At 39.3% G+C, this 19417-nt stretch overlaps 1 protein-coding gene across 1 annotated transcript in view; it reads left to right on the top strand.

Moving 5' to 3' along the window:
* The window catches only part of PRKG1 (protein kinase cGMP-dependent 1), a 1294615-nt gene that overhangs the window by 434033 nt on the left and 841165 nt on the right, over positions 1-19417 (top strand). The window contains exon 3 of the mRNA XM_072628923.1: positions 8321-8434. Within this exon, the coding sequence (XP_072485024.1) occupies positions 8321-8434 (114 nt within the window). The remainder of the gene's footprint in view (positions 1-8320; positions 8435-19417) is intronic.

The raw sequence follows: 19417 nt of genomic DNA, 5'->3' as shown, positions 1-19417 counted from the left end.
CAATGTTATGGCTAATAAGTGACAATGGGAGGATTTCAATCCAGGTCTACCTGATTCCAAGTCCAGATATCTATCACCTATACTACACTACCTCCTTTAAGGATAAACCTACTACTATCCACAGTGACTTAGTTCTCACTTGGGCAGTTTCCATTGTTAGAAAGTTTTCCCTTAAGTTAAACCTGTCTTCCTCTTCACACCTGCCTGTCAGGGCTCCTGTTTCTGCCCTCAGGGTGCTAACAGAGCAATATCATCTTTCTTCTCCTTGATAATCTTTCAATTACTTGAGTGCAATTATTTTGTCCCCTCCCCTCTTCCGTTCTTCAGGTTAAGCATTCCTGGTTCTCTCCACTGATCTTTAGTCGGTCCAGAAGAATATTCAATGAGGACATTTAGTGCTTTAGCTTTGCATCAACTTCTATTTTCCTTTGGATATGAAAATATTTTTATAAATCCAGCATCAATGGAACTATGACATTGTATTGTCTTCTTCAAGATGAGATGAGATTTGCGTTTAGCTAATCTAGCTGTTCTGATGATCAGTCAGTCAATATGAACTACCTACCTGGTACTAGGTGATATACCAAATGCTGGAGATTGGTGTGTTTTTTCTTTATTCTCTAAGAGGACCATGATACCAAGGAGATGATGACATGACAATTGACTTTGATTTGAGGGAAGGAAGGATGTGCAAGGTCACTAGTCTCACTTTCTCCTCCATAGCCATCTGGGTCCAGTGGTCAGATATTCATCAGGACAACTGGAGATGGCCCAGGATGCATTGGGAGACCCTGGCTCTTTTAGGTTAAAGTGTTCTCAAGTTCTTAGTTTGAGTGAGGGGCAGCTAGGTGGTACAGTGGATAGAGCACCAGTGCAGGAGTCAGGAGAACCTGAGTTCAAATCTCACCTCAGGCACTTGATACTCACTAGCTGTGTGACCTTGGGCAAGTCACTTACCCCCAATTGCCTCATCCTGGGCCATCTCCAGTCATCCTGATGAATATCTGGTCACTGGATTCAGATGGCTCTGGAGGAGAAGTGAGGCTGGTGACCTGTACAGCCCTCCCTCACTCAAAATAAAGTCGTCATCATTTCTCACACACACAGTTTGAGTGAGGTAATGCCCATTCAGTGATACAAAGAAAGCCAAAAGATAGTCTCTGCCCTCAAGGGGTTCATAATCTAATGGGGGAGACAAAAAGCAATCAAACATATACAAACAATCTACATGGGAATCATGGGAAACAAGGGAGGGAAAGCACTAGAATTAAAAGGGAGTAGGAAAGGTTTTCTTCAGAAGATGGGATTTTGGTTCAGAACTAAAGGAAAAGAAAGCCATTAAGCAGAAATGAGGAAGGGAGAGCATTCCAGAAAAATTCCTGAAAAAGTGCCCAGTTCTGAGAGATGAAGTATCTTGAGCATGGAACAACCAGGAGGCTAACCATAGATCAGAGTATATGCTAGGGAGTCAGGTGTAAGAAGACCTAAAAGGCAGGGAAGGCTTAGGTTATGAAGAGCTTCCAATGCCAAACAACTATTTGAACTTAGGGGAAATAGGCAGCCACTGGTGTTTACTGAGCAAGAGGGTGATATGTTCAGACCAGTGCTGAGTGGAAGATGGTTGGGGTATGGAGAGATTTGAATTAGGCAGATCACACAACAGTTATTGCAATAACCCAGATGTGAGATGATGACAGCTTGCACCAAGGGGGTGGTAGTCTCAGAGAAGAGAAGGGGGCATATTCAAGAAAAGTTGCAAGGGTGAAATCAATAGGTCTTGGCAAAGCCAAAATCTGATTTTCAGGGCATAATTTGGAGTCACATAATACATGGAAAGTAACTGGTCAACAGGAAGATAGACTTTTGTTAATATGACAAATGGAATTACCAACTCATGAACACTTACTATTGTAAAGACTAAAAATGAGAAACACAGACCTGCTGAGGTCAGCTTATCTAGGCTCCTCAGGCAAATTTCAGATCATTCAGCCTTTGTTGATTTTATCCTGTGTCTCAGGTAAAGTAAATGATTGTGGATTGGGAGTCTAATAGACTCAGATAAACCCTTGATGTCACTACTTAATTCTCATTTGAGTTTGGGCAAATCATTTCCCTCTCTGGGGCTCAGTTTATCATCTGTCAAACGAAGGAAGAGGAGAAAGGTCCCTTTCAATTTTATGTCAATGATTCTAGTTTAAAGAGATGCAGAAGAAAGGATAGACTTGATTTATTGTCCCAAATTTTATTTGGCTAATGGGAGAGACCACGAAACCAAGAAAAAAAGTCATATCTGTGAACAAATCATTAACTGGCAATACTCTTGTTCTGTAGTAGAAGAGGACCCATATCCTAACTGCTGGGTGTTGTTGCTCAAGTGTTTGGAGCAACCAGAGTCACAAATTCTTGGGAACCTCATCAATTTCCATATGTTCAGTTAACATCTTTATACAAATAACTCCAGCCCTCGTTCTTGAGATTCCACATCATAAAGTGAGGAATATTTGACTAGAATCAGGGAGGAGCTAAATGGTGACAAAGGAAAATGTCGCAATGACAATTTGGGTGGCATTGTGAGGCAACTAAGTGGTAGGGTGGATAGACTTTGGAGCACAAATGGCCTGATGTTTCAGACACTAACTCATGGGTGGGTAACCTGAGGCCACATGTGGCCCACTAGGTCCTCAAGCATGACCTTTTGACTGATTCCAAACTTCACAGAAACTGAGGCCTCAAGGCCACATGTGACTTCAGTGCCTCAGGTTTCCCATCCCTGCAGTAACTGTTTGTTCCTAGGTACATTCTATTGACCGTCTTGGGCTCCATTTTCTCATCTCTAATATGGGATAATAACAATACCTGCCTATCTCACAGAGTGACTGTGAAAATCAAATGGAATAATTTATGTGAAGAACATTGAAAACCTTAAATGTGACCTCTTTTTATTATTCTTGTTAATGTAGAATTTTGGAGAAAGATTAATGGCTTAGGGTGAAATAATGGATTTAAGTTTGACCTGAAAGTTCCAGTTCTTGATAAAAAAACAAACAAACCCAATTACCTAAATGACAGCCAGAGATGTGGAAATAGATCAAGCATCAAGTAGATCAAACTTTTTGTGCATCATGGGCCTCCTGGGAAGTCTAGAGAAACCTAGGGACCCCTTCAAAGAAAGATTTTGTAATGCATAAAACAAGATATCTAGAATTACCCCTGAAACCTCTTACACCAAGTCCTAAGCAGGTGACAAAGACAGAGTATCTACCCTTTGCAAACCAAAAACAAGGATGAGTGACCTGGATGAGGACTCTGCTTTTACAGAATCTTATGAAATTTTTATTTTCTTTCACTGGAATCATGACAGTCCCAGGAAACCTGCTCATTGGAAACAGAGTAGAAGCTTCAATTTCCCTTTCAATTGTGTGTCTCTACCAGGATAAAGTTGTTTATGCTCTGCATTCCCAAAGCTTCCCCAAGTCAAAGGCAGAACCAGAAAGACCCCCAAGTGGACCCATTAGGATCTGACTATCCCAGAGTAAAAGGAACTCCTTGGATCTGGGGGCTATCTCCAACAACCTCCGATAATAATCATTTGTAATTTGGCTTAAAGGTGCTTATGAGCTGTTGAAATAAGAGAACTAAATTTAATAAATTTGCCTTAAACTAATTACATTATCTGTTCAGCTCTTGATCATTCAGTGCCTATTACCTCACTGAGTATCTTTGGCTTCCCAGGTCTTTTTTCTCAAGCTACTATTTTCTCTCTTTCAAACGCCATTAACATTCTTATTAATGGGGATTAAAAAAATCAAATAAACGTTTACCAAATACCTTCTAGGCTTACTGCTAATAGGTAGAAATTATTTCAAGGATCAGTAAAAACAATAAATAACTCCACCCCAGCCTCTTGAGGTAATCAGTTCTCATGTGGTTCATTCCCAGTGGTCACTATATCCAAGCTGTCACCAAGGATTATCATGGTATCCTATGCTCTTGTTTTCCTTTCAGTAATCATGTCCTTGAATCTTAGGGTTGGAAGGGGCCTCAGAGAAATCCAGCACAGCTCTTCCCTGCAGAAACTCCCTGTACCATTTTCCCTCTACCCAGAATATTCAGAAAGGCTTTTAATTCCATTCCACATGGGAAAGATGAAAGAATGTTTCTCTAGAGTCAGAGACTCTGGGTTCAAATCCCACTTTTGATGATAACTATTATCTAACTCTGGGCAAATCTCAACCTCCCTTGGTCTCAGCTTCCTTAGCTTAAAAAAACTGCGTAGAGGGAGGTTTCTGAAGTCCATTCCAGATCTCTACCTTGGATCTGAGGATCCTACAAATATAAGCTAGTCCAAAAAATGTTCATTAGGTGCGTAGTATTTGCAAGACATTGTGTTCCTCTCACTTGCTTGGAGAGATCAGAAGATCTAGAAGAATAATTCAATTGCAAACAACTGCAATTAAAAGGTGCCTATTAACAATAATAATCACATTTATGGAATGCATTCTTTTTTTACAAAGTGCTTTACAAACATTTTTATCATCCAGGTCTCATAACAGCCCTGTGGAGCAGTTGCCATATTATTAGCACCATTTTATAGGTGAGGAAGGTCAGGATGAGATGTTTTGAGATTAGGGATTACATCACATTTTGTATTTTTGTCTCCAGCCCTTAGGACACTGTCTGGCACATAGTAGGTTCTTAATAAATGTTTGCTGACTGACTCATTGATTACATAAATAGAAGATCACAGAGCATTTATTAAACACTTATATATGCTGGGCACTCAGCTAAGCGGTAGGGATAGAAATACTAGGAAAGAGACAGTGTGAATCCTCAAAGAGTTTGCATTTTATGGGGGTTACATATTAGTGGGGGTAGGGAGACAGTATATAAATAATTTGGGGGGCAGTTTCAACTACCTGGCTGACTGAACCCTGGGAAGATAATGCAAGCTCACCTAGTAAACTTAGGGGTCAGAGTCCAGTTGGAGAGATGGATGTGGAAAGACAGAATAATGGTCCAAGTAGAAAAGGGATGACATGGCAATGGACTCGGAAATGATTTGCCCAGGGTCACACAACTAGTCTGATTCAGAGGCAAAATTCAAGTCCTGACTGAAATCTCACTATGTATGTATATTCATTCTTTGTTGCCAAAGAAGACCTTGCCATCAGAGAAATAATGACATGACTTGCACTTGACTTATTTTGAGTGAGGGAGGGCTGTGCAGGTCACCAGCCTCACTTCTCCTCCAGAGCCATCTGAATCTAGTGACCAGATATTCATCAAGATGACTGGAGATGACCCAGGATGAGGCAATTGGAGTTAAGTGACTTGCCCAAGATCACACAGCTAATGAGTGTCAAGTGTCTGAAGTGAGATTTGAACTCCGATTCCCCTGACTCCTGCACTGGTGCTCTATCCACTGCACCACCTAACTGCCTTACACTACCAAGGAAAGATATATAGACATTTCTCCTCACCATAGATTGATTCTCTCATGGGATCATATACTTCAGTCTAGAAAAGACTTTATGAATTTCTAAGTACTGGCCCTGCTCTAAAGTCTGTGATCTCATTCACCAGGAATCCCAGTGCCCTGAAGATGGTCAACGCATTTTTAAGTGTTTGTTCATTTGGATAGCCTTGTTCTTTGCAGTCATTTTGCCTTTAATTTCTATTAATATAGAATTGAGTCGAAGTTGCATGCTGTCATAACTCTCCCCTCCCAACAGCCTAGAATTGGTGGCTCTTTTGAATTGAACAGTTGGGGTTCCATTCGTTTTTAAGTGACACTTTTTTTCATTTGTCCTCCTGTATCTTATTTTCCTTCCTTTAAGGCAATGGTGTGTCCTTCCTTAGGCAGTGTTTGACACCCCCCACCCCAATACTCTCCTTCATTCTTTGAAAGCTATCCATGGTCCCTGTAATCCTTCCTGTTGCCTCTTTTGCACTGTTCATCATAGGCCCTTGGTGTTCTATAGCATGGTAAAAGAACAAGCTTGTCCAAGTTGGATAAATGCTCAGACAAGAGATGCAACGAGAAGCAAGAAAGGCAGGTTTGGGGCTCTTTGTGATGGCCTTTTTTGTTTCAGTGGCCTTCCTTATTCATGCCAAGAATTCCTCAGGAGTAAATTTTCTAGATACAGTGCCCACTGACTCAGTTTCATTTTTCAGACTCCTATATTTAAAATGTAAATCCATAAAGTTTGCATATGGAGAAGTTATATAACCATAGAATTTATAGCTAGAAAGGATTTTAGTGGTCTTCTGGTCCAACTCTCTTATTTTCCACTGGAGATAGCTGGGATACATTCAGGGGAAATGAAGTGCATTTTATTTCTTAAAATAAATTTTATTCATTGCTGTTCCTTTTTCATGATGGTTATTACTGGATTATACTAACTGCAGCCTACCTTCCCAGCAGTGTACCCTCAATTAGGACAAAGAAAAACAGTTGATCATGCAAATTTAATCTGACAGCATATACAACATTCCAGCCCAATAGCCCCTCTGTGAGTGGGAGGATATATACTTCATTATCAGTTTTCTGGGACTAAGATTGTTTATCATATTCACAAAAGTGTTTAGCTCCTTTCACTATCGTTTCATTTAATTTGTCCTGTAGAGGATTCATTTTTCCACAGGTGACTGAGTGTGACTCTCCCCATGGTATTGTGAGCTCTTTGACAGTAGGAGCTGTCTTTTGCCTTTCTTTGTATCTCAATCACTTAGCACGATGCCTGGCACATAGTAGATGCCAATTCTATGTTTACAGACTGACTCCCATGAAGTTCAACAATTAATCTGTCAGTTGTCATTTCTGAGAGTTGCCTAAGAACACTGATGGGCTATAGAGCTTGGCCTTGGTCACACACCAAAATGTGTCAGGGGCAGGCCTTGATTCCAGGTCTTCCTGGAATCCAAGGACAGGTTTCTCTCCCCTATGCCTAGCATTTGAGCTCTTGCCCCTTAAGAGCATGACTGTGCCCATTGTTCTCCTGCTTCTATTTCATAAACTGTATCCCTCCAGGAGAGTCTTCCCACATTCCTCTGAGTTATTCTGACTCATTTCTAACTGTACATTAATAATATTATTTTGTATCCTTATGCCCCAGTTTGCTTAGCCATTCTGCTATTAATGGAAAGAAACATTTTTTCTTCTAGTTCTAAAAATGACTCCCCAGGTTCTCCCCTTAAGAACTATGCTAAATACTTTCACTGTCATTTCCTCCATAACAGCAATAGCTCTCCTTTTCAGCAGGACTTTCAGGGTTTAAAAGTGTTTTTATAGTAATTTTATAACATAGGCAGTACAGGCATTATTATGCCCTTATTATACGGGGAGAAACTGAGGTCCATAGAGCTGAAGTGATTTGCCAGAGGTAATCCAACTAATTAGTGGCTAAGCCAGGATTTAGATCCTCATCTTCTGAGTCAAAGTCAAATTCAATTTCAATTTCACTTTGCTCAATTCTACTTAACCAATATTTATAAAGTCCCAACTCTGAGAAAGGCACTATTCTAATTACTGGGAAAACAAAGATGAACACCAAGTCTTCCTTTCCCTAAAGGAGTTTCCTTTCTGTTGGGGAAAGAGCATGTGCACAGATTGGTGGGGCCACAAAAGGCATCAAAGCTTTACAAAGTACTTGTTGAGAAAGAGTGCTAACACCTGATGTGACCAGGGAAGACCTTCTGCAGGAGGTGGTGTGCCTGATCTGTCCTTTCACAGAAGCTAGAGATTCTGAAAAGTGAAGGCAAGAAGAGACAGCACTCTAGGCATGGCAGACTGCCATTGCAAAAAGACCGAGGTTGGAAATGAAGGTTCAGTGGTCACCTCTTACAAAGTTTTCCCAAACAACATTTTATCAAATTTGTATTTTATTTTTAATTTTTTAGACATAAAGAAAATTAAGAATTAACATTCTATTCACCATCTTTGCTGAAAGGAAGCACTTCTATAGTTTTAAGGTTGTCTTGTTGTTCAGTCATTTTTCAGTTTTGCCCAACTCTTTATGACCTCATTTGGGATTTTCTTGGCAGGAATACTGGAGTAGTTTGCCATTTCCTTCTTGAACTCATTTTATGGATGAAGAAACTGAGGCAAACAGTGTTAAGTGACTTGGTCACACAAGATCACACAGCTTGTAAGTGTTTGAGGTTGGGTTTGAACTCATATCCACCTGACTCCAGGACCAGAACTCTATCCAGTGCTCCTCTTAACTGCAAAGTACCTCTAATGTATTGGATATCCTACATAAAAGATCACATAGAGTGGAGCTCATTTTTGATCATTGCTCTTATTTTCTTCTCTTCACAGATGGAAAGGTTGAAGTTACCAAAGAAGGGGTGAAGCTGTGCACTATGGGACCAGGCAAAGTCTTTGGAGAACTCGCAATTCTGTACAACTGCACTCGCACAGCCACCGTCAAAAGTAAGACACTTGTCAATGTCTGGTTAATTTTAGCATCCTCTCTTGTTGATCTGAGCACTACATTAGATTTTAATTCATCAATCAGTGTGTTTCCATTTTATCCTGGTGATCTGAGGAGAATCATTGGGTTTCTGGACCCTTTTAACTACATAGAATTGGATTTTACTTTTATTTTTTTTTGACTTGTCCAAGTTTCTTATCTATCTTCTCTTTTGGCAAATGAGACTTTGGGAATGCTTTGCACTTCTGGGTTGTCGATTAGGTCACCTCTCTAGTGGTCACACTTAACATTACATTGATTCAATTCTATCTCATACAACTTTTGTCCATGTCTTTCCAAAAATTCACCAGAAGGAGGTCCACCTAAAGGAACTGTAGGTATTTCCTCTAAGTCTTTAAAATGCCTTCTAAAAGAATATTGAAAGGCATGGACTATTTACCCCCCCAAAAAATGACATTTGAATAAGGTAAGATTTCTTCCCCTTGTCTTTATCCCTAAGGAAGACATGTAAGAAAATCCACCATATATTTCTGTATTCCTCTTCTCTATTAAGATTTCCCAGGTAAGGTCCTTTTAATCTAATGGAAAATAAAAGTCATCAAGAAAAAGGCCCTCCTAGTCTCATTAAAACACTGAGTGGGATATATTTTTAAATTCTCAAGATGAATATAAGCATAATCTGCTCCTCAGCTGGTCATCAAGCTGTATATTAGGCACATTCTTTCTTTTCTATGGATAGAACCTATTTTAAAATCTGAGCACTAAAGTGGGACATTTATGTGTATGTCTGTAGAAACTTGTCACCTCCTCAAAAACAGCTGCACCAAATACAGTAGCTACACAGCTTGTTTTGTTTTTAAACCAGTATTCTCATCCACTCTACACTCTGCATTCTCTCTCTCTCTCTCTCTCTCTCTCTCTCTCTCTCTCTCTCTCTCTTTCCATTGGCACAGGGCACCTTGTAGTAGCCCAGTGCAAAACTCCAAATGAAATCACATAGGGACCCCAGTTAATTTGGATTAATTGGAGTGGGTATTAAGGTCATAAGCAATGTTGAGCCATATAGGTGAAAAGACCTACTAAGACTCGCAATGCTAGTGGATCATAATGGAGTATTATTGCTGAGAAGGAAACATGCTATCATCTATAAAAGTCACTTAGCATATATTGTTGAGAATGAGTTCTGTCCATTATACAAATTGGCTAAGAATCTCTTGATTATTTTTCCAGTGGTCCATTTCTGATCATCTGCAGTGTAACACGGTTGTTTAACTGAGATGACCCAGTGGTATTGAGCCTAAGTACTGACTTTGGACATACAGTTACCTCATCTGAATTGATGAATTGAATGGCATGAAGGAGAGTCATCATTTAAATTGACACAGTAACACATCATTAGTGGGCTTTTAATGGTGTTGACTCGGTGGTTATTATTTTATATTGTGCTTTTTTCCCTCCTTGGGAGATCAAATCTTTGCTTTAAAATCATAAGTAGTTTGGAATCCTTATGTAAAAATATTAAGAGAATTTTTATAATCATGCAAAACCTATGAAGGTAGCTGATAATGATATAAGATCAATATTTGACTTGCTCATTCATGCTATAATTAAATCAAGTGATTAATAAAATCATTTACTGCAACCTTTGTTCAGCTGGGGAAAACTCAACCAGAGAAAGATCATCAGAATTCTGTTAAGTGAAATTAATTTCACTCTGATGTTTCTTTTCCTTCAGAAATGTATATTTTTGGGGGGAAGATAATAGAAAAAAATATAATTTGATAAAAATAGAGATATTCTATGGAGAGTAGAAAACATATTGAAAACACATTTGAAAATGTTCTATATACGGTGCAATCTCTTCTGTGTTGCTCATTAAAATCTACTTGATGTTGCAACAACATATTTTGAAAATCAACTGTTATTTAGGGTCTGAGTACTAATTTTATGTAATAGACATGTTTTTGATGAGTTTGGCATAATGTATATTTTTGTAGTGAAAGGAGCATTGGATTTAGAGGTAGAAGGCCTGGATTTCAGTTCCAGAACTGTTTTCTACTCATGTGCTAATCTTGGGGAAATCGATTCAGTTTTTCTTTGGGAGCTTTTAAAAAAACATTCTTGAAATGAGGGGGTTGAAATAGATTACTTCCTTTAAAATATTGATATCTTTTGTTTAAATCATTTACATTTTCCACTGTATCCCTTTCTTCTAATCCCTCACAGAGAGCCATCATTCCTTATAATAAAGGATTTAAAAAGTGAGAAACAAAAATTCAGTGATACTAACCAATATATTGTGGTTCCAAAGCAAACATGTTGAAAAGACCCATTCCCTGACTTTGGTACAAACATCTTGGAAATGGGGCACAAGATCCAGATAGGAGATACGTTACTTAGTTTTGCTGACCTTTCCTCCTCCTTTTTTTCCACTGGACTCAAATAAGTTCTTGAAGACCCCACCCACCCACCCACTCCTTGGCTTTTTTTTTACAGAAAATATGGGGCATATTTAGTTTTAGATAGACTGGCATCATGCTTATTCATTCTATATTCACAGCATTTCAATCCCATTGTTTTTGATTAATAGTGTTCCTTTTATATTATTTGAATTATTGTGCATCTTATTTTCCTGCTTCTGCTACCTTCACCTTGCATCGAATCATTTAACTTTTTTATGAGTTATACATTGTATTAGTATTTAATTATTCTCCATATTCATCATATTCATGGTTTCTTGCAGCAGAAGATTCTGTTAGATTGACATACCACACCCTGTTTATCCATTCCTCAATCAACGAGCATCTTCATTTCTATTTGTTTACTGCTATAAAAACTGCTACTCTAAGGAACTTGGTGATCCATGGGACCATTCTCTTTGACACTAGCCTCCTTGGGTGCATCCTTAAAAGTGACATTTGTAAGTCAAAATGTGTGGACATTTTGGTCTCTCTCATCACATAATCTATTTGGTTTTCAGAAGAATAGATGACTTCTATTGACTCCCAGATTTAAAATCCCAGAATGCTAAAATGTAACAAAAAATGGAAGCATCTTAAGTTATTTCAATATGTATGAGAGAATACTTTTGTAAAGGACTAAATTGCTGCATAAATTTATGAAAAAAATATAGCCTCATACATTGTTTCACAACCTATTGGCCAAAGATCCTGAAATGATTGCACAATTATCATGAGGGGTCCTCAAATTATCTATCTCTCATCCATCCATCCATCCATCCATCCATCCATCTATCTGTCTGTCTATCTCTCTATCTCTCTATCTCTCTATCTCTCTATCTATCTATCTATCTATCTATCTATCTATCTATCTATCTATCTATCTATCTATCTATCTATCCCAAGCATGGTCGTTTTGGTCTTCATTGGGTTCCACACCAAAATGTGTGGAGAATGTTTGGGTGTACAGCTCATGTACCTGAAGAAGTCTTAGGGGAAGGCATGACACAGTAGCTCTTTTCAAGTGCTTGAGTGACTGTGTCATGAACCTGTTCTCTGGCATTCTAAGGAGTGGGTGGAAATTTTGAAGTGGCAAATTTCAGCGTGATGAAATTGTTGGAATAAGCTGAGCTTTCTGAAACTGAAAGATGCTGTATCAGGAGGTTGCAGAGTCTCCTTGCTGATGGTTTTCAAGCAAAGACCAAATAAGTGCCTGTCAGGGATTTTGTTGAAAGGACTTTTGCTCAGCAATGTGTTGGGCAAAATGGCTTCCAAGGTCACTTGCAACTCCAAGATTCTGTGATAATATAAATAACTGTTATCAGGAAAGATCCATGAAATGTTATAGCAGTGAAGGGACATCCTGATCATCTCAAAGCTTGGTAATCACTATGGTGGTACATTAACTTTACAAGAGTTGAATTCATATATTAGGGTTATATAAAGTGGGATTTATGTAGTGTGGGGTTACACCTGTGTTAGCAAATGGCACTTGAGTTTTGTTTTCTGACTTTTGCTGAGAAACTAAAATAACAGTAATTATGCCTCTTACTCTGTAAGCAGCAACAGGGCATGCCATCAAAATTAGAACACTAAGGAGTGACTTTAATGTGATTTTCATTTCACAACATTAGCTAAATATGTGGGTGGCAGACAAGATCACTGCAAGTGCAATGGTGGGTGATATTGGTATTTGTCAAAGGAATGGATGTCTAGAGTGAGAAGGGCTCTCAGGAGCTGGTAAGTTCAACCCCCTCATTTTACAATTGAGGAAACTGGGGAAATAAAAATGTCAAGTGACTTACTCAAGGTCATATAGGTTATAAGAGGCAAAGCCCTCATTCACTACCTCTGAAGTCAAATTCAATCTTTTCTTTGCTGCTTCATTCTAGAAGTAGCATTATCATTTCTGAGTCTATCCTAGCTCCAGGAGCTTGGAAGAATTGTGTTTTAATTTGTTTAATCTCAGTAGGTGAAATCACAGCAAACCTCCAGACCTAATAGCTCAAGAATGAAAATATTATTGAAGAATCTGGAAGAAACTTTTTAATGTAGGCTTTATGAATGTTATCTCTTCTTGTGAAAACACTAGAGTAGCAGGTGCAGGTAAGAATGAAAATGTTTGTTGTTACTGAGACTGAAATGAACACCTTAAGCATTCAGCAGTAAGCCTTTGCCTCTTCACCTGAGGAAAAATCAATTGTCAAAAAAGCAAGTTGGTTGCAAGTCATTCAAGACTCCCTTAGATGGTGATGAAATGATTTGAAAAGGAAGAGAGATTCCTGTAATTTTGATTTAAAAAATGGGAACATAATGGTTGAACAGGGGGTTAGGGGGATCCTTAAAACTAATTCACAAGATAAATCTCTGTAGTAACTGAAATTGTCCTTAGCCTTTCCTGAATTATGGAGCAAGGCCTCCAGCTAAGTCAAGATTGGAGAATTTGGCAAAAAGTACTAGTTCTGTGGTGTATTTTGAGCAAAGGAATATCCATCCCAAGTCAGTAGCAGGTACTATCTTCCGATAATATGACTAGACCTTTACGTGAGATATAGAAGATGCTCAGGGGAGTTTCTGGCCATGGGACACTTATAATGCCAAGTGATAGACTTGGATTATTCCTAGAACTCCCCAAATTGCTTTGAACTGATTTTTGATATATTTTTGCAGACACACATATACACACCCCTATACTTACACATGTGTATATGTATACATACATATGTGTATATGTATATATGCATATGTATGTATGTACGTGGCTACATATCTATAGATCTTTATTTCTATATGTGCATGATTTATATGCATATCCTCATGAGAATATAATGCCATTGGGGGGAGCGAGTTTTCTCTCTCTCTTTCTCTCTCTTTTTTCTTTCTCTCTCTCTCTTTTTGGTATCCTCAGAATCTAATACAGTTCCCAGCAAACAGTAGGTATTTATTATGTGTTTATTCAATTATTTGCTTAGCATCTCAACTCTGTGACTAGAGGCAATCAAGTAACCTCTCCAAGACTATTCTGTGGAATGCAGATGATAATAATACCTGTGATGCTTACTTCACGGGGAGGTTTAATAACAAGAAAATATCCATGAGGTGCTTCCTAAACCTTTAAAGCACCATAGACATGCCAGTTCTTCTTACATGATTTCAGTTTGACTTTCCGTATTTTATCTACAGTTTGCTATCAGGTAGACGCAGGCCTTTACAGGGTTCTGCAGACTATAGCCTTCATTTCAATCACTTTTGGGAAGGAGATTACAAACCTTTTGATGACAGTGTTTACTATGCCCATGGCCAAACTGAGAAACATCTCATTATCTTGTTTCCCTGAAGTGTTGTTCAAATCTGGGACTCAACTTTTGGCACCATTACAGCTCCAAAGATAGCTATTTACACCCACCTTGGGCCTTTTCCTACCCAAGGTGCTCCAGCAACCACAAAGGAGGAATTGGCAGCCCTAGAATCTTAAGATAGAAACAAACAAAGAAGCTGAGGACAATAAGAGCTGGGCTCAGCAGTGCCCACCAGCTGAGGCACAGTGATGGTTTGGGACTAGGTTTATACAGAATCTCACAGAGGGATCTCAGACTCCAGAGATCATCTTGGCCAATGCATACTGCTAGAAGCACCCCCTCTCCTCATCCCCAGAGGGTGGTCATTCAGCTAGGCAAGTTGATGGTGTCCAAGATCCAGCAGTAGACTTGAATTAGGAGGTGCTGAGTTTGAATCCTGCCCAAGGTACTTTCTGTCAGTGTAGCCTTGGGAAAGTCACTTAAGCTTTCGGTGCCTTAGTATTCTCATCTGAAAAACAAAGGAATTTGATTCAGTGGACTTGGATATCTTTTCCAGTTTAAATTCATGATCCTTTGAAGACTCAAGTTCCTACCCAAGCAGACCACTAGTCCTAGGAATTTTGATAGATACCTTCTTGTTGAATTGTTTTTCCTGACCTCAAGTCCACATCTATTTATTTCCAATTTGCCATGTTTGCTTAAAGTTCTGCCCTTTAGGGCCAAGCAGAATAAATTGAACCCTCCTTCACATAATAACCTTTCAAATATCCAAAGACAGCCTCAGCTTCCCTAGCAAGTCCTCTCTTCTCCACACTAAGCATCCCCACTTCCTATCCTCAGATGGTTCTCAAAAATTGAAACAACACACAAGGAGGATGGATTGTTGTTGCTTTGAGAGGGGGGTGGCCTGTTGAGGTGGAGGATGGCTCCACTTTTTAAAGGGTCAGAGCCATTTCTGTGGGTTCCATCAGCTCTGCTACAATTAGGACTGAAAATAACATATAATTTACTTCATTTCAACAAATAATTATTGAATGCTTGGTCTTTGCCAAGTATTGTAGTAGGTGCTGGAGATATGAAGAGACAAACAATGCCTGCCTTTAAGGAGCATAATTACAATCTACTGTGGGGAGGTGGGGGAGAACATACTCAGCCACCATCCCCATTCTGCCCAACGCTCCAATGTCCAGCTCATTATTCCCACCAAACAGAAGTTTTGCATTTTTGTTTTGGGAGAAATTGCTTTGATAATGATGTAATAGAAAACCCCTTCTAATACTGAGATCATGGTCTTTGTCTCCAAAGAAATCCTCTCTCCAATTCAGGCCCTAAAGTGTCTCTCTAATGTGCAGGTTTGATCGTGTCTTCTCTTTACTCAATAATCTCTAGTGACTCCCTATTACCTTTAGGATCAGCTACAAAATGCTATGTTTGATGTTCAAAGTCTTCCATAACCTAGCCCCCTCCTCCCTTTTCAGTCTTCTTATACTTTACTCCTCAATATGAATCCAGGGAAACTGGACTTCCAGCTGTCCCATGAACAAGATAGTCCATATCTCAGGTCTTAGTAATTTCCCTGGCTGTCCCTCATACCTAGAATGGTCTCCCTCCTCCAGTCCGACAACTACTGATTTCCATGGTTTCTTTACATCCCAACTAAAATCCCATTTTTCTGCAGGAAGCCTTTCCCCAACTCCTCTTAATTTCAGTACCTACCCTCTGTTAATTAACTTGGATTTATCTTACAAATTGCTTTCTTTGTATGTAGTTGTTTGCATGTTGTTCCCTTATGCCCTATTAGATTATAAACTCCTTGAGGGTAGGGACTGTCTTTTGTCTCTTTTTATATTCCTAGGGTTTAGCCTAATGTTAGTAAACACATAGTATTTACCATGGGCCTCCCACATAGTAGGTGCTTAATAAATGTTCATTAGTGGATTGAAGGGAAAATGAAAGGAGATACTTTTTGCAGAAAATTATTTACAGAGAATATATCTGGTAATTGGAAATGCTCTGAATGCATTAGGAGAAGAAGCTCTTCTGAGAATTATTCAGGCATAGATTTGGTTGAACTATTTCTCCTATGTTTCGTAATTCAACTTCCAACAACAAGACAGAAATATTTTAATTGCTTTTTACCAAATCACTTACAATGTCATTAAAAGAGCAAATTTTATTTTATTCCAATCATACCCCCACCGCCTCCACACTGGAGGAACCTATAGCAAAATGGATCCATGTGAGTTATATGTGTTGAAATGAACTTTTTTTTTGACTTTAGGTTTGATTCTCTAGGACATGAGCTATTTACAATTTTTAGCTATGCAATTCCCTGGATGGTCATAAGGTTCAGATGGCCTAGCTGAGATGTTAGTCAGACAACAAGCATGCATTAAGCGCTTACTGTGTGCCAGGAACGGTGGCAAGTTCTGGGAATATAAAGAAAAGTAAAAACATGGTCTCCGAAAAATCTGTCTCCTAAGAACTAGAACATTTTCAGTGCAGATACAAAGGCATTGTTTATTTCCCTTTGTTCGCTTTGACATTTGTTGTATTAAAGCAAACTTTGAGACTTTGACGTGAGGTGGATGGTTTCTTGAGTGTGCAACTTCATAGCTCAACGTCAACTTGCTACTGCCTAAACAACGGAAAAATCAGCTGCTGTCAAGACTCTTTAAAAAAAAAATGAGCAAAGGAGAGGTTTGGCGTTAGGATGCATGAATGCACCTTGGAACATTTTCTAAGTGAAAAGTGGAGCCAGGACCTAGGAGATCTGTGCAGCGTAGCAGGGACAAAGAGGAGTCAGTAATAGAGCTTGGGAGTCTGAGACGTAAAACCAGCAGTTCAGCAGCTTGTTGTCTGACTATGGTGAGGGAAAGAGAAACTTTTCTTTTGTTTTACTTCTCTCCCTCTCCATCTTTCCTTCTGTCTCTTTCTTTTCTCTCCCTGTTTCTACCTCTTGGTCTCCTGGTCTTTGTCTGTCTCTTCTTTGTCCCTTATCTCCCACTTTTTTCTCTTTCTTTTACTATCTCCTCTCCTCTTTTCTCTCTCCCTTCTTTATCATTCTCTCTCTTCTTTCTCTATCTTTCATCTCTCTCTCTCTTTCTCTCTGTCTTTCTCTCTCTGTCTCTCATTATGAAGAGTAAAAATAGCTGCCTCTCTAGGGGCCCTGTTTCTTCAAGGCGCAGAAACAAGAAGCCAGTAGTCAGATACTTACTTGACAGGTCGTATCATCCTACAGCCCCACATCACTTCCTATTTGTAATGCCCATCCCTGTGATTGTGCAAATGAAACAAACCACATCCAGCCAGCCTGCAAGAGCAAGCAATTAAATTTTCTCTGCAGTCATTACCTTGTGTTTTAATGAGACGCAGCAGCCGGACTGTCAGACTCTCAGAAAGGGATGCGAGTCCTGCTTGGCTAATGAGGAATTCTCTGTCCAATCTTCCTAGAGGAAAATTAAGTGGACAGATCCTTTTCTCTACCTATTAGTCTCAATATTTCTCCTTTTTTTTGTTTTTCTGTCTCTTTCTATATTTCTGTCTATATTTCCGGGTGCTTCTCTATTTCTGTCTCTAAATGTCTGCCTACTTCTCTTGCACCTGTTGCAACACTGATAAAAATGGTTGAGAGAAAGAAACAGATGCAAATTAAATAAGGTTTAACTGTTCACTTGGGAACGTGAGGACTCTTCTTACCTCCCAAGGAGAAATGGCCTCCCAGAAAGGTCAGCCTCATTGATGAAAGTAGAAAAGTGTGGTTTCCCTATATAAAGCAGCACTCTGGTTAAAGGAGTGAGCCAGTTTAGGGAATTAATAGGGAAATGTGTTTTCTACTGGTAAGACATAATAGTTATCAGTTCGGGAGGGGGAGGGAAATCTTGTAATGTTAGTAATAGACATCTATGAAACAATTACTGAAAAGGTGAATTTAGGAGCAGAATTGTTTCACTGAATCCCGAGGCAAAAAAAAAAAAGTGGTGCAATGAAGAGAACACTAGCTCTTAAGTCAGAAGCCCTGGGTTCAATCCCATCTCTGATGTGTACTATCTGTGTGGCCTTGAAAAAGTCCTTTGCTCTCTGTGGGCTTCAGTTTCCTTATCATTAAGATGAGAGGTTTGGGTTAGGAGCTCCAAACTAGCCAAAATGACATCGAGGTCCAGCGCAGGAGTCAGGAGGACCTGAGTTCAAATCTTACCTCAGACACTTGATACTCACTAGCTGTGTGACCTTGGGCAAGTAACTTACCCCCAATTGCCTCATCCTGGGTCATCTCCAGTCATCCTGATGAATATCACTGGATCCAGATGGCTCTGGAGGAGAAATGAGGCCGGTGACCTGCACAGCCTTCCCTCACTCAAAACAAAGTTAAGTGCAATTCATGTCCTCATTTCTCTGATGGCATGGTCTTCTTTGGCAATGAAGGACGAACATACACTAAGAGATGGTGGAATAAGGCCAGTCTTGGAGTAAGGAGACGGTTCTAAATCCTGCCCCTGGTGCATGATGAATTAGACAGCCCACTATATTTTTTTCTGATTCTAAAATCCTATGGGTGCATCCATCCTTTGCATTCCATCTTTTATGTTTTTTGTTCTCTTGAGCTGCAAAAACAAGGTATTGCTTTGTTCAGCCTCTCCACTCAGTTTTTGCTAATAAGTGCTCATTGATGCTGACAGATGTCATCAAATATCTTCAACAGAGGTACTGGAAGCCACATTCTTCATATAAAACACAATTGTTTCAAAGAGATGATACACATACCTCATGATAAGGAGTGGATTATCAGATTAAGGGATTAATGGGTCTCCATGAGCAAAACTAGGAATTAGTTACCACCTCTTGGTGCTCAGCTTCCTTAAAAATAAGAATCCTATAGAATCCAAGAAGTAGACCCTCTAGTTTCAGCATCTGGCAACCACTGCTCACCAATTGTGCAATTTCCCTACCCTGACCTACTTTATTCCTCTAGACAGATCCTGATGCTTTGACATCTTAGGAGTTGTCTTCAAGGCTTATTGTGGTCCTGAAAAAGCCATGATGTTTCTTCCTACCACTGAGAAACCACTTCATCTTTAGCTAGTATGAGCCTTGAAGACATACTGGAGCTCATATATGACAATAATCTAATAGACTTGTGATATCATTGATGTGTTTCCTTCAATGATAATAGATGATGGATCACAACCCATCCCTACCCATCCTCATCTGGTGACTCCCATTG

Source organism: Notamacropus eugenii, chromosome 1, assembly GCF_028372415.1.
Source record: "Notamacropus eugenii isolate mMacEug1 chromosome 1, mMacEug1.pri_v2, whole genome shotgun sequence".
In the NCBI taxonomy this organism is placed as follows: Eukaryota; Metazoa; Chordata; class Mammalia; order Diprotodontia; family Macropodidae; genus Notamacropus; species Notamacropus eugenii.
The sequence above is the reverse complement of the archived record's forward strand: the minus strand, read 5'-3'. Positions and strand labels throughout refer to the sequence as shown.